The 25,607-nt window shown below is 42.0% G+C and overlaps 1 protein-coding gene across 2 annotated transcripts in view; it reads left to right on the forward strand.

Annotated features, from left to right (window-relative positions):
• slc8a1b (solute carrier family 8 member 1b) overlaps positions 1–19,031 on the forward strand; it is a 211,994-nt gene extending 192,963 nt beyond the window's left edge. For both annotated transcript variants that reach the window (XM_049600990.1, XM_049600989.1), the window contains exons 8-11: positions 1,364–1,549; positions 1,807–1,896; positions 11,423–11,526; positions 11,727–19,031. In XM_049600990.1, coding sequence (XP_049456947.1) covers positions 1,364–1,549; positions 1,807–1,896; positions 11,423–11,526; positions 11,727–11,999 — 653 coding nt within the window. In that variant the 3' untranslated portion in view covers positions 12,000–19,031. The remainder of the gene's footprint in view (positions 1–1,363; positions 1,550–1,806; positions 1,897–11,422; positions 11,527–11,726) is intronic.
• The last annotated feature ends 6,576 nt before the right edge of the window (positions 19,032–25,607 follow it).

Genomic DNA, 25,607 nt, shown 5'->3' on the forward strand with positions numbered 1-25,607 from the left:
CCTGGGTGATTTTGGCAGCACATCACAGTATTTCCCAGCTACGTTTGAGCCACTGATCCTCTGCAGTTTCACCAACATATCATGGCATTTCCTGGCAGCATCTGTGGCACCAAACCTGGGTGTTTTTCACAAACCTGTACCTGCACTTCCAACAGCTTTGTGCCTCTAAACGTGGATGTTTAAAGCCAGAATGTAACCAAGTGTTTTTTGTGTGTCACGTAACCGTACGTTATCAGGTGGAGAAACATAAAGTTTCAAGTATCTGCTACAAAACAATGTACAAATGTAATGTATCCGTAGTTTTGAGGAAAACACTAGAGACTGGGTTGACCAAACCAAGACAACCAAGAAATGCATGGCAGATTAATAGATTAAGGGTTTCCTGGGGGGATCATTTCCTGTTGGACTCCACCTTAAACATTATTTCATTTGGGAATATGAACCATGTGAGCAGACTAAAATAATAAAAGTCGGTTCAGTTCAGTACGCTTTTTTTCCGTTCCACTGTGACAAGTTTGGAGACAAGGTGGAGCTGTGAACACTGCAGTCTGATTGGTCAGTAAAGGACGGTCACTCTGCTCAGGGCTGAGTTGTGTCTGGTTTTGAGGCTCATGTAACCACTGTTCATACTGTGGAGAGTTTTACATACATTAGTAAACTGTACCTATAAAATGAAAGGATGTTGGATGTAAATCACTGTGACAACTTTGATCATCACTGTAGTTTTTATATGACATACACTTTTAGTATTGAGTGGATCTTCAAGTGTTAGATTTGGATCATTCAAGCGATTTGGTTTGTCAAAGACACTAGCAAAGCAACACAGTAAGCACAGCAGAACTGTTGCATATGTCTGACTGTTGTATTTAACTACACATACACTTAAAACGTGCTAGGCACAGCTGAAGATGACAACAGAAATAATCACGTTTGCTGATTTCATTCATTTCCGCAGTTTAAATCAATTTCCAGCTCTCTACCCAGAAGTGATTGTTGTTGTTGGCGTGATGTCATGGTGATTCCCTTTGTGGTCATTATGTGTCCAACTGGTCTGAGGCACAAGAAATTTGATTGGATTAGATTTGATTACTTCCTACTGGGATCAATATTTCTTCATTAACACGCAGTCATCAAGGTGCTGCACCTGTGCTTCACTTTTTTCCCAGTCCCCGTAGACATTAGTCTGTGAAGTGGTTTATTTGTGGAAAGCAACGTAAACAAGATCTCAATCAGCTTATTTACGCCTGTTAACACTCAGTGTTTTGCTCATGAACTCCTTTGCAGGTGAGAGTATATTGAGGGAACGCCACGCCTCCGCCACCCTCCTCTTTAACCTATCTTTCTCTTCCCTCCTTCTCCCCAGGCGAGGATGATGACGACGAGGAGTGCGGGGAGGAGAAGCTGCCGTCGTGCTTCGACTACGTCATGCACTTCCTCACCGTCTTCTGGAAGGTTCTGTTCGCCTTCGTCCCGCCCACAGAGTACTGGAACGGCTGGGCCTGCTTCGTCGTCTCCATCTGTATGATTGGACTGCTCACCGCCATCATTGGTATGGTGACAGCTGACGGTTTAAATTTGTACAAAAATAATATAGTATTCAAGCAAATTAAGATAAATTACAGCACTTAAAGGATATCTGGCAATAAAAGGCAATTGAAAACATGTTTAGTAACAGGATTCTTTACATTTTGGTTATTGTTATTAGGTGCGATTTGACTGATACCTTTATATTTTAAGAATACATGCTGTAATAGAAGTAGTAATATGTATAGTTATCATGTTAATGTTCCTTTCATGTTATTACAGGGGACCTGGCCTCTCATTTTGGCTGCACAGTGGGCCTGAAAGACTCAGTCACAGCAGTAGTATTTGTTGCGTTGGGAACCTCTGTACCCGGTGAGTGTGTTCACTGCATGTCCATACACAGGTGCTGCACCGTATGTTCACTCTAATATCGATCCAACGCTGTCAATGTTTTAATCATCTTAAATATTGGACTTTCTGCCAGCTTTAATCAAAGACCTTTCTCCCTGCACATTTGGCATTTAGCTTTGTGAGGCCTTTATGAGCAGAAATTCCCCGAGGTCTTCAATTTAGAAATAGATTTGTGTTCATCAGTGACCCCTATTCAGGGAGTATACCTTGACATTTTCAATTCCTTGCTTCAGATTTTATTACAGGAAGCTTTATTCCTCTGATTCCTCTTCCTCAGTGTAAATACTGCAGGATCAAAGAAACTGCTGTCTGTTTTATAAAAGCCTCATTAAAACTATTGCAGTGAAGTTAAACAAATCAACAGCAGCTATATCAGGCAATGCACAGAAGAATAAATAAATATATGGAACACACAAAGTTGACTTTCACAGAACACAGTGTAGCACCTGCAGTGTGACAAAAATGCTGCCGAGGTGTCAAATTCCCTGGAGAGAGAAAAGAAAATGTGTAGGAAGATGATAACACAGTGCAAAAGTAAAAAAAAATATACATCTCGCATTTGAGATATTTTAATATTTCAGGAAGATGTGTTACATTGAGAGGTGTGGACTCGAGTCACATGACTTGGACACGGGACACAAATTTGATGAATGTTAGATTCAACTTGACATATCAAAAAAGGCTTCAGACACTTGATACCTTCCCCCAACTGCAATGATTAGAAAGTATGTTATTTAAAAATGGTGCCACTAATAAGTTATTTCCCTTCATTTCCTGAGTCAACAAACATTAACGTTACTTCAGTCAGACAACTCACGTTTCAAATGTTTATTTCAGCAGCAGAACATGGATAGAGTTTGCCATCTAGACTCTGGCCTCATCAAGCACCCTAAGTTTCAAAGACCTGCCCTGTTTGGTTCAGTTCAATCAAACTCAAGTTTGTTTGCCCCCTAGTGCGGTTCGTTTGTGCGGGTGTGAACACAGCAATCACACTCAGGTGTGCACCAACACAACCAGACCAGACCTTCTTGAAGAGGTGGTCTCAGTCCGGTTACAAATGAACTCTGGTGCGGTTCATTTGTGGTGAGAAGGTGTTCTGACCTGGATCTGAACCAACTGCAGTCACATGACACATTGTTTGGGTTAATCATGAGCATGTTACAGTCCTGGAGGATTATTAATGTGCACCTCCTCCTGCACTGCCTTAATATGCACATTCAGCACATCCAATGCATCAAAACATTGTTTTCTAGTTGGAGCCGCGCCTCGTTTTCAAACTGTATGGTTTGACTAAAATGAACAATGACAGCAATATAGTCCACGATGAGCAGCACTAAAATCAACCGGCGTAGTTGTCCCTCCATTGTGACATTAGAAAGCGTCACATTTATCTTGCAAGTGTACTCTTCTTCAACGTTTGCTTTACTTCCTGGATTTTTCCCGCATGGAAATTCTGACCAATCAAGAGCAGCTTTCTCACACAAGGCATTTGATCTGGTCCGCTTGTAAATGCTGTCGTGAGAACACGAACCAACTCTAGGCAATTATACAACTTTGTGACAAAATTAGTCCCTGATTCAGACCAAAGGAGACAACTCTAGGTCTGAAAGCAGCCTTAACTGTGACTCACAAAACAGTGACTTCACACGTGTGTTGGGTCGGTATGAGAGAAAAAAAAAAAACGGTCCAGTTTTTGTGAAAAACCATATCAAGTCGGTAATACCAGATTTTCTGCACTTGGGGGCACAATTGACTCATTTAAAATAAAAAATGACCATACAGAGTGACTGTAACACGTTGTTTCTTTTATTCCTTACAAATAAATTTGCAGGTTTAGCTTACTCAATCAGTGCAAACAAGGGTTGCCTCCTTCGTCTGGCTCAAAGCCAAAGTGTTGCCATATTAGTGCATTCTTTGATTTCTTCAAGACTAAATTATCCACCATTATCGACACCCCATCACTGTTAAACAAAGTCCAGGCTACAGTGGAGACCCCCTAGCTCAGTCCCCGCCCCACCCCCACCCCGCTCTCTGTCCTGGTCGCTGTGCGCTTGGCGAAGAGGCAGACACACAGATTCGGGCGTACTATAAGCAGAGCGGACTCCGCAAGGAATGTCCGCAGTCATTCGGGCTTCCATAGTCGAGCGCACTTCTGTGTTGTAGTTTCCTGTAAAAAATATCCTCGAAAAATCCCCGCGATGTGAAAAATACATGCCGAGCAGTCTTTTGTGAGACACGGAGTCCGTGCGGTCGTAAAATCTGAGCTTTTCGCGCACAGGGCTTGCGGACGTCCACTTTTGGAACGGGATGACCTCCGAGGAGTCCGCTTCACGTAGCTACATTCCGCCCGAGTATGTTTGGCCACAGGCTGTAAAATGACCTCTGCGGTCCAGTCGGTCTCAAAAAAAAAAAAAAAACCCGGTCCAAGACGGAGTACCAAACCGAATTGGTTTGAATTAAGGGGCTTTAGTCTGTAATGAAATGTCTATGGTTATTAACATTTACATATATTAAATTGTGGGCTTTGGTCTTTTATAAGCACTAGACTTTAGGCGGTACTTCTATATGTCAGTATTCATTTGATTCAGAAAGAAAACATTTAGATTTTGTAATTAAATAAATAGATTAGTTGATGGCAAACTAAGACTTTATTAAAACCCAAAGAGCCCTGCACATTAATGAATTTTTCCCACTTAATTAAACATCTAAAGCAAAAAAACAAGTGCTCCACTTGAGTTTGTTCCCTGCTGTCATGCTGAGAGAGTTTTCTACCATGACTGAGCCAGTGCAGCTCCCAGTCTCTCTGGTGTGTCTTTATATGTTGAACTTTGTTAGAGGAAACAGTGCAGTCTGCAGACAGCAGCATGGATCATCCTCTAAACGTGAAAAATGAGTGGCGACTGCAACGGCCGACTAAAAATGTTTTAACCTTGGCCCCGGTCTCCTGCCTCTGCACACACACACACACACATGCAGACATACAGCACATGCTTGAATACTAGATGTATAGCATGCAGACACATAAGCAGCTGCGCGACTGTAATTACTTTGAGGAACAGAGTCACACACTTATATAATTGCAGCATATTAAAGCTTGAAATATGCTTTACCCACTGCACACACACACACACACACACACACACACACACACACACACCTGTTCTGTGACCACCATGTGTTATTAACATGGGGCTATTTGTCATGTCAGACTCAGGTGGTCTCTGTCCTCCCATTTAGGGAGCTCTGGGATAAAAGTGATGTATTACATACCATCTTACACACACACACACACACACACACACACAAACATATGCACACATACAGAAAATGTAATATTTGAACACACACACAAACAGAAGTACAGGCTCGCCAGCAGCTGCATTTGCAGACAGACACACACACACACACACACACACAGCTGCTTGAAGCAAAGAAATGCACACACACGTACACGCACACACTGTGTAGAGCTGCAGAATGGAAACAAAGTGGTTCAGCCTTTCTGAGGCTCTCAGCCTTATTAACAGAACCTCCCCTGGCCCCCTCACACACACACACATACGCACACACTCACACACACACACACACACACACAAACACACACACAGACACTCTCCCCCTCACAGAGAAACAGACCTCAAGTTCTGTGGTTATTGCAGTTAATAAAACCCATCCTGTGCTGTGGTTCCATGATGATTAACCTCGTTTATCACAGTTAGCCAGGCCAACTCACACACACACACACACACACACACACAGATAGGAAACAACAGGAGTGGAGCTTTTAAATGCGAATTAGAAACTTAAGAAAGTTAAATTTGTTGTTGGTTTGGGATTCAGGCAAAGCCTCTGAGCCTCATCAGTTTATGAATCCAGAGTATATTTAAAGCAGCCTGTGTATCATTTCATGTTGGCCTCAGAAACTCAATCAATACATTTAAAGTGAGGAAAAGGCACCATGAGACTCTGTGGGGAGGAACAACTGTTATATAAGTATGACAGAAGTACTGTGCGATTAATGCTGGGTCTGGACAGAGGATTTATTATGACACAACAGATATTAAATCTAGACTGACTTTTGCAGAAACAGAAGCAAACTGCAGCAGTGTAAATGACTTCACATGTAAGCATGTTTGATCTTTTCGAAATTTGTGGTGGCAAAACTGTCCCCACACCTCAAGGGCATTAAAGTCATTAAGGGACATTAAAGTGGCATTAAAGTCTTAAGAAGACCAAAATGGAACTACAGACTTCCAGGCACAAATCTTTCTGCTGATCCAAAGAGAACTAGAGACGATGGCAAAGGTGAGCCGGAGGATCATCAGTAGAAACGTGTCTCGCGGATAAGGACACATTTTCTGATTCAGGGAAGAAACCACTACTGATGCATTTGGTTTGACAGAAGCCAAGAAAACATTGGTTCAAAAGACTTAGCTCTCGTATTATTGTGCAGCAGCAGTACAGCCTTTATACGCAGCTGGTCTCTAGAGGTTGAAGAGGACAGGGCGGTAAAAGACATCAGGAGCCAGTGATCATATAAACTGAAATCACAGTGTGGACTTGAATTAAACAGGGAGGGAATTTAGCAAATTTCAATCTTATAAAGGCATTCATCAAGGAAGTATGGCAGACAGATGAACAAAAAAGCAAACTGGACATTGTGATGTTTTTTGTTTGTTTTGTTCGTCAACTGATTGATCAGTAATCAAGTAATCATTCGTTGCATAAAGCTGTCCTTTTAGGTCAGCATGATACTCAGCCAGTCATTGTTAGTGTGTAATGGTACCCAGCGGCGTCAGGGAAAAACGCTGCGGGACAACAACATAAGTTAAGGTGGCGAAAGTCCGAGCAGGGTGGGAAGGGGTGGTGATGGATGGGTTCAGCAACCACCTACTTTGACCCAGGAGGCCAGTGTTCGCTTCCCATATAATTGTAAAGCCCAATCCTGTTCTTATATAAACCCAACCACGTGCTTTTGTTGCCTGAACATAACCATGTGCGTTTGTTGTTAAAGGAAAAAAAATGTCAATGCACGGTGTCTTGCCGACGTAGTGCGTTTATTTAGAAAGAGACTGTATGCAAACTGTACATTTCTTGTGAAAAAGGAGGTGTATTTTGAAAACACACCATGCATGTAACAGGCTGAGGTTGACATGGCGTCCCAAAACGTCCACAGCCAACGCACCCAGGGTACCTTGCACACCATATTTCGACATGGAACGTCCATGACCAAGCTTCAGTATGTGGCGAGGTCGGAGTGAGAATGTGTTGTGTTCACAAACATTGATCAAACTCCCCTTGGTCAAAATACAAAATCAGAAGCTTCCCCAACTCGCAAAACCAGTCACAGTTGCGTCAGTCGTCCAACACTTTGATGTACCCTCCTGAGACCCTGACCTTATACGTCATTCTACTTAACTCAGACCTGTTGTCCTCATTCGTGGACACTTCTTTGTGCCATCTAGTGGTAGTGAGAGCTCAATACACTAATCCATGTAAAAACAAGATGGCAGCCATCTCTGTCAAGTCAGTCTGCAGCCGATCCAGACAGAAAAATGGACAAAACCTGATCAGATTTTATGGTTGAAACTTGATTATTTATGATTAATAATGTTTGTAGTTTGATATGGCAACACAGTTGACCAATTTTAGCAACAGTTAAAAGATGAGACGTTGTTAATTAGAACATACTTGTTTACAGACATTGGGATTTTATTGTTTCTCATTTGGGGACATTGGGACTTTACTGTCATTGACAATGTTTAGTTTTTTATACTTGTCAGGTCCTACTGATCCCAAATAGCTAGGAGAAATTAAAAATGCATACCAAACAAAAGTTCAGGTCTCAGGAGGCTAGAGCAAAATGTCTCACACAAACTTCTATGAGAGTGTTTTCAGTATTCAATTTTCAGAGAAGACAATTTCTTAACATTTTTAACCCTCTTAACTGATGTCTAGCATCACCATTTGCTCAGTTTTCCCCTGGCCAAAAACTTGATCCATAACGAAGTATCACACCAACTAAGGGCCACATTTCCTTGCAATGTCCTGTGGATATTTGTAATCCCAAGAGTATGGATCCTAACGTTTCTGATGAGCCCTGATCTTTTCTCTATCGCCACCGCCAGGCAAAAATGTCTCCATGCAGAGAGACTGCCAGAGTGCCTTGAGCACATTAGTGCCCTCCTGTGAGTCCTTCCATTTTAAAAGGCAAGAGGGAAAAGGGAGCAGAAAAGACACAAATGAGAGGTGGAGGGAGAGGATGTAGAGCAGACAGATGAGGCAGAGAGAAAGAGAGACCCTGGTTGATTGACAGTAAGGAAAAGGAAAAGGGCAGAAAACTCTCCAGGGAGGCATACTCTCACAGAAGGAGCTGCAGCGTGAAACCTGTTTCACACACGGACGCACACACACGCGCACCGCTACCGAACATGCAAGCACCCACGCACTCACCCACTCAATCAGGCACACAAGCACTCAAAGACCAATTGATGCACGCAGACTCACACAGGCATCTGCCAGCTGGTGGAGGCATGGCGTCAGATTGGAGCCAGGTGGCGTCGTTCACTGCCACACACAGACTGTGCACATGTATGTACTGCACACATGCAGGCACACAGAAATAGTGCCTTGATAGACACACACATACACACACACTTAAGCTAAGCAGGCCTGTCCTTTAAGCTTTAAGGTGTGTTGGAAGATTTATCTTTGCTGGACTCTTTCTTTTGGTCCGTTGCCTCACCCTCCTCCGTCCTCTTCCGGTCCTCCCATCATCCTTTTTTCCTCCGCCAGTTTGGCTGCCACTTCAAGAAAGCCCTTCCTTGTGTTTCCTCTCCATGTTTATCTCCTTTCACTGTATCTGGCAGATTAAAGCAGGAGGACATGAATGACTAACGAAGGGAAGATGGCAGGAAAATTAGTACGAGATAACAGCGCTAACTGACCATTTGGCTATTTGCTCAGTCTTTGTGCTCTCAGCGAAGAGCCTATTGTTGAGATTTGGCACTGCTCCTTTCAGTACCCCAAGGAAAATTGCCCCTTTGGAGCTGCTGTAGTTTGGCAAACATGAAACCAGGAGAAAAAAAATGGGACTAAGCAGCACAATGCTGGTCCTCCATCAGGCCAAGATTTGTTTGCCCCTGCAAACTGAGATCCAGCCTTGTAAATTATTGATCTTGGACCAGATTCAGCCTGTTCTGGCTGCCAGCAACAGAACGCTATAACAGGATTAAAGATTGTGGTTTCTAATTTAAGGTTCCCCGTCTAAATGTGGAAAACAGGATTTGCACAGTGTTCTGTATTAATAATTATAAGTGTTCCGCATTCATCAAAAGCATCCTTCTCTGTCAGCGAGTTCTTGTGTAACTCACAAATGGCTGCATGTCGGAGTCAGGAGTTCAACTCCAAGTGTAAATCTGTTTGCACCGTTGAACATTCAGTCAGTAACACTTAATTTACACTGAATGCACATATTGTATTCTGAAGGGCACAGCACTGTGACTCTGCCAAGGGCTCATCTCTCTGTAGCCTTAACTTTCCAAGTCAACACTGTAGTGGTTAAATGACAGAACAGTTATATAACTGTAGTAGTAAAGTTTGGTCTGATGGTTTGAAAGGTTTTAAAGGTCACAATTTCACAGAATTAAATCTGTTTTCCATTACAGATATTATTGCCATACAAATTAGCATAGCAACCTGGACTTTATTTTTTAATTATTCAAAACTTTCCGACTTAAATTATCAACTTCAAAGAGCACAATGTGTTCCTATGCTTAGCGCAGAAATAGTTAGATATCAAGGTGTGTGTGTGGGTAGAAACTTAGGTTGGTGTAGTCATTGTTCATGTAAAGGATGCTGTAGGACTTTAGTTTACTAGTAATATGGGAAAGGATTACTTACTTGCTTTTTATGTTGAAGAACTGCCAAAATATCTAAAACAAGCCCACTCTCTCTGTTAGTCTTGTTTGCAGATGATCTAATCTAATCTTACCAGAGAAAAAAACAACCACAGGGGAATGTAATCTCATCCCTACTCGTCATATTTGGCCACTTGGGCTGATTTAAATCAGTGGTTCTTAAATCCAGGTGTGCCGTGGGATTTTGTGATAACAGCAGATTATTATTACTGCAATATTCAACTGGGCCCATAGAGCCCGGTCTCACTCCAAAGTCATCGAAATCCAGCGCCTGGGCAGTGACTTGCGGCATCAGAAACCAATGAAAAAAGGTGTCCTTTAATGTCGGCATGATAACGCAGCTGGTAGCTGTTATAGTTTAACGGTGCCCAGTGGTGTGAGGGGGAAACGCAAACTGACAAGGACAAAAGTTAAGGCGGTAAAAGTCCGGCTAGGCCAGGCAGGAGGGGTGGTGGATGAGTCCAAAAAAACACCGACCTTCACCTGAGAAAGCAGTTTTTGTAAGATTATAAAGCCAAACCCTGTTCTTTTTTTCCCCAAACCTAACCATGTGTTTTTGCTGCTTAAACCTAACCACGTTGTTGTTAGTTGTTGGAGGAATTTTGAGTTTATTTTGAAAGTCACTGTATGTAAACGTTAAATTTCCTGTGAAAACGGAAGTGTATTTTAAAAGGAGGCAATCCATGTCGCAGGCACAACTTGACACGGTGTCCCAGAACATCAAGAACCAACATACCCAGGGTACCTTGCACGTCATAGGAGAGATAAGAGTGATAACACATGTTATAGAGTCTATTGTGCACAGATATAAACAGGTGTGCCTTTGGATTTTGACTTGCCCTTTGGTGTGCCTTGGGCACAAAAAAGTTTGAAAACCACTGACTCAAATAATGCCAGGGGTGGGCAGCCTTTTGCATTGTATCTTGACGTAAAAAGGGTTGACTATAAGAAAGGGTTGGCGGTTACGCTTAGGCACCAAAACTACTTGGTTATGATGAGGAAGAGGTTGTGGTTGATGATAGTCATGTGTGGCAACTCATGAAAGGGGTTGGCAGTTAGGTTTACTCATCAAAATTATTTGCTTATGGTTATTCACAAGTCGCTATAAAACACCCAGCTTTGAGTGGCACAAACGCCACAACCAGTGTTGTTTGTTGGTCTCGAGCACCGGTGTCCAGGGGCAAAGTCTCCTGTTTGTAAGACCAATCCACCTCCCCTCCTGCCCACCCTGAGCAGACGTTCATGCTCTTTAAACTACGTCGGTTGCTCTGAGCATCTGATAATGCAGTGCAATGCAATAATGCAGATGGGTTTACATTGGAGTTGATAAAAAGCACAGACGATTGACGGCGCCCCTGACGTCACTATAATGATGCCGGTGGCCGAGACAATGCCTAAGTAGTGTATTCTGACACCCTAGGAGAGACCAGGCTGCACTAGCTAAAATGGTTCCCCTCATATTTTCAGTAAGGCAGGGCACCTTTAATGAGCATCCATTGAGTAACGTGTTGATGGAAAATGCAAAGTGTGCCCAAATTTGATCTCCCTTCTTTTCTTTCCCTGCCCAGATACCTTTGCCAGCAAGGTCGCTGCAACCCAGGATCAGTATGCAGATGCATCCATTGGTAATGTGACAGGCTCCAATGCTGTCAATGTTTTCCTGGGCATTGGGGTGAGTCCAGCTCATTTAAACATGATTGATTGATTCATAACTTGTGTAAAGGCAATGGTGCTTGTCATAGTGCCATAGAAGGAATTACTATAATTTATTTGTATTAATGTATATATGTTATTTCTTAGGTGGTATTCTTTAATGCTTCCACCATTATAAACAGTCATGTTATTCAGTTTGATTCTGCTGGTGCTTGACAGGTGGCGTGGTCCATCGCTGCCATCTACCACAATAGCAAGGGGAACGAATTCAGGGTGGATCCGGGCACACTGGCCTTCTCCGTCACGCTCTTCACCATCTTTGCCTTTATCGCCGTCGCCACGCTGATGTACCGACGGCGGCCGGAGATCGGTGGAGAACTGGGAGGGCCCCGGACATCGAAGGTTCTTACCACCATGCTGTTCATCAGCCTGTGGCTCCTCTACATCCTCTTCTCCTCACTGGAGGCCTACTGCCACATCCAGGGCTTCTAAGATGACGGGAGATGCCGAAGAGAAGGGTGGGACAGAGAGAGAACATGAAGGAAGAAACCAAGGGGAGGTGGATGAATGGAAGGATTTCGAAATTAAGGCTGTCTCATTGATCTATCACTCCCTCCCTTTACGCAATAGGTTGAATGACGGATAAATAGATGGATGTACAGATGAAGAAAATGGAGGACGCATTAAAGCATCTAAATACAGAACGGAAGGAAATACGGATGCATGGAAGGACAACAAAAATTATAGGAGCTAGAGAGATAGCTCAGAAGATGGAACGAAGGAATATGTTTTTTGTCTTGATTTATAAATCCAAACCAATCAAGTTGTCTTAAACCCATCCGCGTTTTAAATCCATAAAACAAATCCCCAAACATACATGAAATCAAAATGAGTTTTAACAAAACAAGGGAGTTAAAACACACCAACACAACACCATATGTCCTCAGATGTGTGGCTTCAACAACAACACTCCCATTAGTCCCCCCTCAGTTGGAGTAGTGCGACTCCCACGTCCAGCTACAGTAACAGGCGAAGAAACAGAAAAGGACAGAATAACTGTATCAGTATGTTCATGCATGACCAGACGATACTGAAAACCACAATCAGAAGAAACCGGATGTATTGCCACAACTGTTTAATGACAACAAACTGTGTGCGTGCTGGTGTGTGACTGTGTGTTTCTGTGCTCGTGTGTTGTGGGAAGATGGTCAAGTACTGTGAAGAAAAAAAAACGCCTCTCGTTTCGCTGTCGCTGCGTGAGACGGAATATGCTTTCGTATTCAAGGTCTTTTTGACTCTCCCAGCCTGTAGAAATGCCGAGTGAGACTCTTTCGCGGGAGGGCGCGTTCAATGAAATGAAACGTTCTGGACGTCACTTAGGTGAGAAATGTAAATACAAAGAGCTGAACGTACATTACAGCTCCACTGTTTTCCTTCTGAATGTCTTGGTTACGCCATGCGCTCCTGAACGGGCCCTCTTTCTGTTGCTTTATACAGTAGATGTAAATGATTTAAGGTCTAATTTGAATCAAGAAGGGGTTAGCGTGCTTTTACCTTTAATAAGGCCGTGTCTGAGAGGACAAAATGGCCGCTCTACCGTTAAAAACTGTTAGAGATTATCATTGCATAAATATCTAGGTTAATCTTATGTGTGTTTTCGTTTTGGTTTTTTTTAACTGTGGAATCTGGTTTTCCACCAATGAAATTACCACCATCGTGTGTCAATCGTAACATTGCAATAGACTTTGAAAACGTAGGTACCGCCCTCTGTGAAACCTCATCGGCTGTCTGTTTCTTTACTGCCTCTGTTAACGTTTTTCTCACTTTGATGCCGCTTTCCTGTAGGTTCTCTCATTATCCCTGTGTGTCTTAAACACCTCCCCCTTGGCTGGTCAGTGGACCAATCAAAATCCTCAAGGGCTTTGTAAGAAACAACTAACACTAATCCCTAACCCTGACCCTTGATTCATAATTCTTCACATAGATTGGTCTTTAGGGGGCTATTTAACAAGGATTTGCATTCCTTGACATTACACACCAACTGCTCAGATGTTAGGAATTTCCCTCAAGGGAAATAACAAGACAACATGTCAGCTTCATTGAGTGCAGACTTTGTCAAAACAAGGATCCAGAGTTACCTAAATATCAGCAAAACCAACCCGATGATCCCAAGTTCTCGATCGGACAAGGATTCAACTTTTCTTGGAGTCTTTCCCACTTCATTACAAAGATCGCCTATAAATTGCGGTCAGCCTTATTTCAAATTAAACCATCCATGCAACATTTTTCAACGGGCCGCCTCCTCTCTGCTTCTTAAATAAACTACCCTTTAGGCATCATGATCATGAAGGCCTTAACCCAAAGGAAGCAATGACATATATTGTTCTTTATTCAAGGGCAAGTGTTTGCTTTTGACTGAAGAACTATAATTTAAACTATGTGATTCACTTCTTCATACTGGCCTTGGAAATCAACCATTGAAACTTTGCATTCAGCCAGTTTTGAGTCTTAACAAAGGAGCCATCAGATGAAGGAATAGTCAAATTATTTGCTGCTGGTGGAGAAGTAGGCTTACCAACTGATATAGGTAAATAAGTATCATCTTACTTAGGGTGCATTCGACAACCAGACTCTGTTTAACAAGCTCACAGAGGTTTGGAGACAATTATTTGTGTAAAAAATAGCAGTATAAGATATTTTTTTTTACAATCTATTCGATTGGCTACCCAGCCCCCAGAAACTGCCCCCCTTTAGGACCTGTATCACAAAGTGAGTTCAGCTTGGTCATGCTTTCTTTTGGTCACACTGGCAGTTTTGCATAACCAGTCTTAAGCGGGATTTATACTTGTGCGTCAGACCTTATGCCGTAGCCTACGCATTTATACTTGTGTGGTGTTGTGTCTTTGTCACTCTGCAGTTACACCTCCAAAACACTAGTTGGCAACAAAGGTTTCTGTGAAGTGCTGTAAAGTTTAGTTGAAAACACACATGCGTGTTCAAAACACACATTAAACACACATTAAACATGGCTTAATAGAGACAAACGCAAGTACACAAATCAGCTTCGCTATAACTCACAGCATTCACAGACAAACACTTGTCTTTATCTGGACACATTTTCCCCACAAATACGACATGCTAATGTTATTAGCACAAGCCTATGGCAGTTTACATTGTATAAATTAGGCTAGCAGCTAGCAAACTTTTTCTCTACTCCTATGAAACCAGAGACAACAGCAACATTTAACAAAGGTAATGGTACAAAATTTGGCTCCATTACAACTCACAAGGTGCACTGACAAAACAACTGTCTTATACTAAGTTTGTTTTCCAAACATACAACATGCTAACATTATTAGCACAAGCCTATGGCATTTTACATTGTATAAATTAGCCTAGCGACTAGCAGAGATTTCTTCTGCTCATATGAAGCCAGGATAAATCACACACAAGACTTAAAATGCTATTTTTGTGGAGGCTTTATTGTCTTCTCAATTTATTGTTTCTTATCTGTGAAATTAAAGTAAATAAAAGCTTCGTTTCCACTGAGGGAAATGGTGTCAGCTTACAAAAGTAGACAGGAGGTCTGCGTCGCCACGACACGTAGTTAAAGTTCTGGGGAGGCGCACATAAGGCTACGGCGTAGGGTACGGCATCGATTCAACACAGAAGTATAAATTCCGCCTTAGATAACCAAGTGGCTCTATCAAGATGGAGTTCATACCTATAACATGCAACATTAACAGCTTAAAAGGAGCATGTTTAGTGTGAGGTGATATGCATTCATGTGAATCATTATTAGATTGGGTATGCAAAAAGATTTTCTACTTGTGCTATCAGAAGTAGAGTGCAAAGAATAGCAACATTTGAACAATGAGGAGTTTCAGCACAAGTGTTTCAGCTACAGATGAAGAGTCCTGTTATAAAGCCAGAGCGAATGTTTCCTTCCTCTCTGATATAAGACATTATGGAAAGCAAAGTGATTCTTCTGGTGTGTAAACATTTCACACTGTGCTCATTATTACTTGTGCTTTAGTCTATTTAAGGCGCCTGTAGGAGTGATGATGACTGTGTTTGTCAAGGTGATGCTCATTAGTTGCGCAGCATGAGTTACCATTTTTGATCTAGCCCGATCAAAAGCAAACTATTCCTAACACCAGAATACCTTGGTTAAGCTCAAAGTGTATCTGACTAATCTCACTTTATGATACAGGCAGTAACAGGATAATTGAAGTATAACAACACACATTGTCTCAGCCCTCTATGAAATGAGCTTGAATTTGACCAAAAGTCTGCATGCATGATAGGACAGACGTTTCCATCCAGAACACTGCGATGGCCTCATAGGCAGCTAAAGGGTTTTGAAAACACTAGGTGTGCTGTTTCAGGACATGAGCTACCAAACATGATCTCACGTAACGGCCAAGCTTCTTTGAAAACCCTTGTCAAGTGCTGAGCTAGCTAAACATGTATCAATGAAACTGCAAAAGCAACTGATCGACAAACTGACACTTACCAGACGCTCACTGGCTGAGAATCTTCTTTCAGGATTCAGTCACAGACAAGACACATATCCTGAGAATATTTCTGGGTGTATTTTTAGCCAAATGGGGCGGGAAACACAAAAGTGGCTCAAAATCTTGTCCTGAAGTATGTGTAGAATATAAATCTTCCATCCTATCTTGACTGTCAGAGAGGTTTACACTTCAGACTGTTAACTATTTTACTCCAAAACTGCAGAGATCTCAACGTTCAGAGAACTTACTGTATAAATAGGCATTCTAAAAAGTCCATAGTTTGTTGAATGGCACTATATGCATCTGAATTGGCCAGAATTTTCCTGCTGATGTTGTGTTTTTTTACTTGATGTATAATATAATAAGTAATATTTTAAATGTCATCTGTAAAGTAAGTAGTCTGGGCTAGATGTAATCCATTTAAAACTTGGCAAAAAAAAATCTTGTCACAGACAGCTTTCAACCCCTGTGAGAGAGTAGAGCTGAGCAGAGCCCTGGATTGGATGAGTTTGGCAAATCCGCAGCATCTTGAGGAGAACTTGTATTAAATTATTTAAATATACATAAATGTTCCAGTTTTTGTGACCTGGCATATATTAGTGATTCACCAAATGATGCACCTTGAATAGTAAGCACTCCGGAATACAAATCTCAGTAGGTGATGCGACACAGAGGTCAAGCAGCAAGTCTTGCATACTGAAATCTGGCCAAACTCACAACTCTAATGCTCCGACTTCTGTTTGCAGCACAATTTGGGAACAGCTTTTAAACAGCCACTTGCATTTGCCAAACTGTGCCCAATGCACTGCTCTCCGCTAGAGTAGCTGTTCTCCTGTGAAGGCCTTGGAGTGGCAGTTTACCCCTGTTTTGCCAAAGGGAAATCTTTCTATCAGAAACTTAGTATTTGCAGTCCGACCTGTAAAGGGTTTTCTAACCAATGGAGCTTTCTTAAAACACCAAATATTATTCATATTTCATTAACACTTTAAAAGGAGACTTGATGTTGTTTTAACCTAACCAGAATCTTTCTATTTGAATTTGTATGCATTTGTCTCTTCACTGGCATGAAGCTTAAGGTTTATACACTGTAAAAAAGTTATGCTAGCTTGTGCAAAAGAAAAAAAGAAAAAAAAGTAGAAAAAGGATAAAAAGAAATAACATTGTGGAAGCTGTTTGCATCACTTTTTGAGTAACTTCAACAGGGTGTAAATTATCTTTGATATCGCTAAATCGTGTTGGATTTACTGAAAACGTGCCTGCTGCCTAATCTGTCAGAGTGAACTCGCGCAGGAATGAAAAGCTTGCAGTAACGTAGTTGTTTGCATCAAAATTAGTTTGCCGCACAAATTTTTCCAGAAGCTAACATTTTTCATTAACGAGGAAGTTAGTTCTTTTTGCTACGCCAGCCTCGTCGCACCGCCTCTCTCAGTGTATCTACCTTGACTTTAAAGCTAGTCTGACGTGACGCTGATGGCAAATTAACGACAGCTGTTCAAAGCCACACAGGGTTCGGACCAAGGTGGGAAGCTAAAGTCGGCTAACACAATGTTAGCAAGTCTGATTGCTTTACCTGCCACGATTGTAAGTACCAGGTTGTTTCTTTGAAAGCAACTTCACCAGGCATAAAAAATCACATTTGAATTTAGCTTCCTCCCTTGGTTTGGACTTCTGAGGTTTGAAGGGTCAAAGGTTAGCCAGGCCAACGCTGTAAATAAAATACTAAGAGCAAGCTAGGAGTAGAAAACGAGCTACAGTAGACCTTTTTTATTCTCCTGTGGCGGGGTTTGAAGACGTGGGCAGGGGTTTTAAATGAAGGAAACGCATTGCACTGGTTCTTGTCGCTTATGTGAAACGGCTACTATGTTGTTTCGTCGAAAACACTAACAGAGTTGCTTCTGATGTAAACAACGACAACAGATTTTGTTTTTTGACTGATGTACACAATAATAATGTTGTACCTGATGTAAAAAAAAAAAAAAAAATACAACAGTGGTGAATCAGTTGTGAATCATTTACGATGTTGCTTCTGATGTGAAGATTGATCGTGCGTTCTCCGTTGCGTCGTTCACTTCTTAACCGACTGTCTGTCTGACAGACTGAGGAATAAAATGAATGCAACACCAAACAGACAGACCAACGAAAGTAAGGACAAACACCCCCTGCTGGTACAGAGCCGAGCGGCGTCGTGCTGAGATGTCGCTGCGGCAATTAATGTACTGTTGGGAAAAACTTTACCAGAGCTATTCTCTACCCTTAAAGTAACATTTAACGATGTAAACGGATGATAAAGAGAGGAAGGAGGAGAAGGAAGACGAGGAGGAAGAAGATGAACATTAAAGGAAAAAAACAAGAAGTTACAGCCATACATTGATTTCTGGGTCAGAGAGATTGAAATGGACTTCTCCTGCCCAGCATGTGTATTGTTATAGTGTCTATCTGTCCCTCTGTGTCTCTCCCTCCTCTTTCTGTCTCTCTGCTGCCAAAGCAACCAAAACTGGCGGCGATCCTTTCGTTCTGTCTTTTCTTCCCTTCTCCCCGACTCCCTTTTTGCCTCCCGTCTCCCTATGCCATGTTTTCCATATTTTGGAATGTCAATGTGCTACTTGTTGACACTGTGCATGAATGATAACATGTCTGTATATAGTTATAGAGAATCGTATCCCATTCCCCCGGTGTTGACAAAAAAATGGTTTGAATGTTGTACAGATTCTGGTTTTCTGCTCATCTTTTATTCTGTTCAGTTACATTTTTTTTTTAATGTACGTAGAGCTTAAAAACAGTATGTTTTTAATTTAAAACGAAGACGTAACTTGCACATTGATTAATTAATTAATTAATTAAGGGGTTGTTTGTTTGATTGTTTTTGTTAAAAAGGCAATATCTGCTGTTATTGAATGAGAGCTGAGATCTTAAAGGAGTTATGTATCTTAAATAAATAATCTATACGGAAGCTGCATGGATTATTTGTACGAAGAAAAAAAAAAAAAAAAAAGACACTGCTTGCTACTTCTAATACCGTGACTGTATTCTCTGACAGAGGGCGAGGAATACTGTATGTACATCTAAAGGTTATTTTGTCATTAAAGAAATAATAATAATAATAATAATAATATTGTGTATATACTGTACAGTGTTATAAGTGAGGTGGACGACGTGGCCATCATGCTAACCGTAGAGAATTAATTCTACATATTTATTTAAAGGAAAACACTCACTACACTCAAGAATGACATATATTGCCTTTTTGGAGAAGTTTGCTTAAAGTTTCTCGCTCCTCTCACTCATCCTCTTTCTTCTTCTCTGGATGGTTTATCCATTTGTTTCCCGTCCATCTCTCCCTGTGGTCTTTTTTTTTTTCTATCGAAGGGGTGGTTTCTATTTCAGACGGGTTTCTTATTCTGAGTCATTGTCACTCTTTCCGTCTGTCTGGCTGCTTATCCCGCTGACTCAACAGTATCTCCAAACCAGCTTGTATTCACCTGTCTTCGTACGCGTATATCCATCTATGGTCGAGTACAATATATCTGCCCGTGTCCCCATCTGTCTCGCAAAGGATCATTTGTCTCTACTTGACTCACCATCTGTTTGATTCAGAGCCGTCTGTCGCTTTCCTTGCTCGCTAAATCCACGTCTTTGCATCTTTCTTTCCTTTATCCCTTCTTTGCTTCCTCCACCTCCACACTTTTCCCCCTCCATCCGCCCTTCTCTCCGCTCTCACAGGGTGTACTTTCATGTTTGTCAGTTTGATTTGGTGTGTTTTTTAAACCGGAACAGTAACCGCAACAGTTATAATGTTGATAATAATAATGAAGATAATATTTTGCTTTATTTTTTTTGTTATGTTTTGGTTTTTTTGCCGCTGTCCTCTGTGTGTGCGTGCGTGTGTTTTAATTTAGTTTATTTCTATTAATTTTTTGTTGAACACCAACTGATCGGAGGAAAGTTGTTGTATGTGTGTTGCCACTAACTGTGACTGCTCTCCATGGTACTTCTGATAAAACCAATAAAAGTTTGGGATACCCTGTTTCAGAGACCCTGCGACTCCACTGCCTTTCTAAAGTGTGTCCGTGAGTGTGTGTATGTGTGTGTGTGCATTACATTCAATCTTTAATGCACAGCTTTAATATGAATGCTTAATTATTATGCAAATTGCCATTAGAGCTAACATTTCCATTTAGTGGAAGTAAATGGGCAACCAGCTCTTTTGTGTGTCGCTGCCTCTTCCTCTATCTCACACTCAACCTGCCGCACGAACAAACATCCATTTTCTTTTATATGTTCAGACTATCGACGCTGTAAATGACATTTGTCTGAATGGCTGACATCTCATTAACTGTCGTCTGACTTGTTTTGTCATTGTGTCAGAGATGGAAGCAGCGGCTGCGTCGCTGTGATTAATTCTGTCTGTTTTTTCATGCGTCATGTGGAAAAAATAATGAATGTGCATTGTCTCCGTTTGTGCTGCTGCTGCTGCTGCTGCTGCTTCTCCCTTTAACACACACTGTACACTCGACAATCTTTTGTCTGAGCAAATTCACAGCAGATAAATTATTACTTTGTACTAAAAGAAAAGCTTCTTTTAACCTACCAAAAGGAAGAACATTAAAGAGAATTAAATGTTTGACTAATGGACTAATTTAATCTGCTATCTACATCGGAGCAGATTTAAATGAACTGAACAGAGGACAATGAGGCTCTTGCACAGCTTCAGTTCTCAGCAGCACCTACTGTGTTATTTAGTTTGTCACATATTTGGAGTGTTACAGGGTGAAAGATTTGTTGATCCTAACAAATCATTCATTTCTACTGTACGCAGTGTGAAACAATTAGGTAATGGTGTGCAATGACCTGTTACCTTCTGGTGCATTCATGAGTCCAATCTGATGCTCTACTCTAAAATGAGAGCGCTGTTGTTTGACGTAACGAAGCGTTCTATTTATAAATAAATTACCAAACCATCAAGTTAATCACACGTTCACACCGCTTGACACTCTGGATAACCAAGAAGTACATTCCTACAGCACTCTGAATTTCCTAACACTCCAGTATGAGCCAGAGTGCACACCTGCACTCGGAGCGAGTATTTCCAAACACATCCTCTGTTTTATTCTGGTTAACACTGGTGTGTCTGTGTGTGGAGTCAAGAAAGACAGACACGCACAGCTCAGTCGCCAGAAAAGAAATGTTAGCATGGTACGTTTCTGCCAACACATTCTCACTCCGACCTCGTCATATATTGACATATGGTCATGGACTTTCCACGTCCAGATACGACATGCAAGGTACCCTGGGTGCGTTGGTTATTGATGTTCTGGGACACCGTGTCAACTTCTGCCTGTTACATGCATTGTCTTCTTTCAAAATACACTTCTGTTTTCACAGGAAATGTAATGTTTACATACAGTCTCTTTCAAAATAAATGCACTACGTCGGTACAACACCACAAATTGACAGGTTTCTTTCCTCCAACAACTAATGCACGTGGTTAGGTTCAGGAAAAAAGAACAAGGTATGGCTTTATAATCTTATGGGACGTGAGCACCCAGGTGAAAGTTGGTGTTTGTTGGACCCATGCACCACCCCTCCCACCCACCATACTGGGACACCTCAATTTTCATTCTTGTCATGCTGTGTTTCCCCCTGACGCCACTGGGTACCATTAAATTGCCTCCATTAAAGGACGTCTTTTTCGTCTGTGTCTGACACCACAAGTCACCGCCCAAGCACTGGATTTCGACAACTTCGGAGTGAGACCACAAATATGTTACCGTTGCATATTTCATTCACATCATCAATGTTTCTAAGGAGACATACTATATGAGCTGACTGTGTCATCTGGAGGTGGAGGGGGTGGTGGATGGTGTGTCACTTAGGTGAGACACCTGAACTAATATTTGTTTCAACCTGGGCCCTATTTTCCGATCTACTTTTGTCTAAATGAGTGATAGGATGTTCGATATTTGACCTTTCTCCAGTACGAAGCTAGGGCTGACCTGCCTGCAGCCCGTGAGCGTGCGCTATATTAAATAATAGGGCACTCAGACAGCGTCAAACAACGTGAAAATACGTCTACTAAAAGTGCATTTTTTTCACACAGATAGGCTCGGATTGTTAGTATAATTATCCGACAACATAACGGAAAGGAGAAATGAACGTCTGTGTTTACCTTTAGCTGGATTTGGACATGTTCCTCTGCCTGTTGCTGCTCTCTCTCTCTCTCTCTCTCTCTCTCTCTCTCTCCTCATTCAAATGGCTCATCCAGATCCAGTTGGTCAAAATCGGGTAAAAATTCTGCCATGTTTGTTGAGGCAAGTCAAAACACTCACTCAGAGAGTGAAAGTCTGGCTCTGAAATCTCACATCTTGCGAGATTTGAGTTGTTGCAGGAAGTTACCGCTGGAGTGAGCTTACAAACACGAGGAGTTACTCTGTTTGGAGTAGTCATGGCTGAATTTTTACCCGATTTTGACCAGCTGTATCTGGATGAGCCGCCCGTATTTATTTGAACACGGAGTACACAGACGTATTTTCACGTTGTTTGACGCTGTCTGAGTGCCCTATTATTTAATATAGCGCATGGGCTGCAGACAGGTCAGCCCTAGCTTCGTACTGGAGAAATGTCAAATACTGAACATCCTATCACTCATTTAGACAAAAGTAGATCGGAAAATAGGGCCCAGGTTGAAAAAACATTACTTCCCCTTTAAGCCAGAACATGATCTTTTCCTAACCTTTCCATAACCAAGTGGTTTTTGTGCCTAAACCTAACCACACGTTAACCACAGCATTGATTAAACATAACATTTCAACACTGCAAATGTAATGTATTCAGGGTTTGCAGAAACGTACAATGCCAACTTTTCTTTCTGGTGACTGGGTCGGAAACACAGCGGATGGTGGGAGTGCACAAGGTGAAGCAATACAAGGACAAACATATCAGTTTGCAGTATGCTGACTGCATCATGTCATTTTCATATTGACTAAAGATGCTTGATCATAAAGTTTAATTTCTAATAGACAGATTTATATATTAGGCCTGTGTCTAACATGCAAAAATGGCTCCAGACCTGACCCGACTATCTCAAGTGCAAATATTTCCAGTCCCTCTCTCTCACTGTTGTCCAGTATTCACTCCCATTTTATCCCTTCAGTCCACAGACTTATCCTAAAAAACTGGCTCTGGCTTACAAGATGTTTGACATTTTTCACTCTTTTTCTTCGACTCAAGTACCGCACAGTCAGGGTAACGTATTATTTGTGCTGTGAGCACCTGGTCTGGTTCAGAGACGTCTGCAGGATGAACAAAGCGTGACGTTAGCTCAGGCAGAGCACTGACGTCACACGTGCATTAGCTGATTGGCATCACCTGTTTTCTTCATGCTTCATAATCACCGGTGCACACACAGCTCAGTGGTTACCGCCTGACGTGTAACGTCTTCTCATATTCATACAGGTGTATGGCATGGTAATTAAAACCTGACACTTCTCACTGTTACTATGCTGATGCCTCTCACTGCCGCAGCTCCCTCTACCTCTCCAACCTCCTTATGTGCTATATTTGCCTGCCATTGTTGACTTAGATTTACGTGTTTAAAGGAGGGATTAGTTCTTCCACAGAATCCTCATTGCTGACTTGATTTGAAAAATCTAATCATGTTACGGTTAACTATAAATGGTCAATCCTTTGACGTCAGTGTCAAAATTGGCAGACGCGGAGAGAAGCAACAGAACGCTGTGGTACTCTCTCGCTGGACAGAGTCAGGCTGACCTTTCCAAGCCTTTGATTTAAACAAGAGCGCACTTCTAGTTGACCTTCCTGGTGAAGCGGAGGGTCAAAGTGGAGTTAGGCTGTGAAAATTACAACCTGCAAAGCTTTTAAACCAAATGGTATGGATGGAAAGGTCCCTGCTGGTCAGTAGGAAGCCTTTACCGCCATATAACATCTGACTGATGGATGAGTAGTGTTCGGTTGTTCTACGTCTCCCATGCTGCCACTGTGATAGATCGTGCCTTTTTCTCTGTGTGCAGAGTGACACAATTAAATCCCCCTCCTGTTTTTTATTTATTATAAACAAGTTCGTCTTTTGCGTTTAAGGTGTAAGAGAATCTGGACTGCTTACTGAATGTGTCTGTATGTGTCTGTAAAGAGACTATCTGTTGCAGTGTTTTATGCTGTTGCTGCTTGTGTACAGGTGTCTGCCTCGACACCTTTCATTGCCTGCCCGCTGCTGTGTCTGTCTCAAATCTCATTATGCTGTCACATTTGATTTCTAGACGGGCACTTGTCTGGACGGCCTCTGCTTGCAGGTTAGCATGCTGGGAAATTAGTGTGAATTTATGTCTGTATGTGTGCGCGTGCTGCTCCTGAATACTGAGTAATGCTTAAACTGTCAGAAAAGTCTGTGCCGGCTGTCAGACTGTGCACAGCCACTTAGAGAGAGACAGCAGGACCAGCCTTGATTTTCTCTCCACTGTTCGCTCCTCTTTGTTTTAGCTGTCTGTCAGGGCTCAGCACAAAGCCTATACATTAAGAATAAAAGTTCAGAAGTAGTTTTTTGAAAGAAGCTTTTGATATCCAGCCATACAAACTGTATGGGTATATCATTTAAGATAGAAGTGAAGCTATTTCTGCCCCTCTGGTTTCCTTGATAGCATTTCAAAGGTAACATTGTCGGACTGAGATGTTTCTCCTCTGGGACTGGTCCACCATTTGTCATTTTTTTGACAATGTTTTTGACTTTTATTGTAGTTCACAGAAATATCATGCAGGGACCAAATAGCCTGGCAACCAGATGAATCTTACAGCTCATGTTGTATTTGCTCTGGAAGATGCATCCTGTTCAAGCAGCAACCTCAAGGCTAAATAATGAAACTATCTTGGAAGTACCAAAAACTGCAGTTCCTTGAATGGCCACTTGAGGCTGGCTCTAGAAGCAGGCACGCCCCATAGATAACCACGTTAAAATGCCCAATTTTAAAACAGAAATAAACGTGTTTACAGCCTGGTACAGAAAACGGTTTTGGTCTATTTCAAATTTTAACATTTATGAACACTGTCCATATACATTTATTAAGGCTTAAAGTTACACATATTTACGCTGCAGTCTATAAGTCAGATCCACCCCTTGCTTCTCTACAGCTCCACCTATCTATCCATCCATCCATTTTCATCCGCTTATCTGGGGCGGGGTCACAGGTGCAGCAGGACAAGCAAAGCACCCCAGACATCCCTCTCCCCAGCAACACTTTCCAGCTCCTCCTGGGGGACCTCGAGGTGTTCCCAGGCCAGATAAGGTATGTAAACCCTCCAGCGTGTTCTGGGTCTGCCCCAGGGCCTCCTACCAGTGGGACGTGCCCAGAGCACCTGTAGTGGGAGGCGCCTAGGAGACATCTTGATCAGTCGCCTGAACCACCTCAACTGAGCAATAACCACTGAGATGGTTGCAGCTGATATGGAACTTCCTGTTGAAGTACTATTTTCAACTTCTGATGGCGAAAACGGCAACATTCGTTCACAGACATATCAATGTTGTCATTTTAAATTTGTCTGCTACATCATGATTGGTTGTAGGTCTATCCAATTG

The sequence above is a fragment of the Epinephelus fuscoguttatus genome, linkage group LG16 (assembly GCF_011397635.1).
Source record: "Epinephelus fuscoguttatus linkage group LG16, E.fuscoguttatus.final_Chr_v1".
NCBI lineage: Eukaryota > Metazoa > Chordata > Actinopteri > Perciformes > Serranidae > Epinephelus > Epinephelus fuscoguttatus.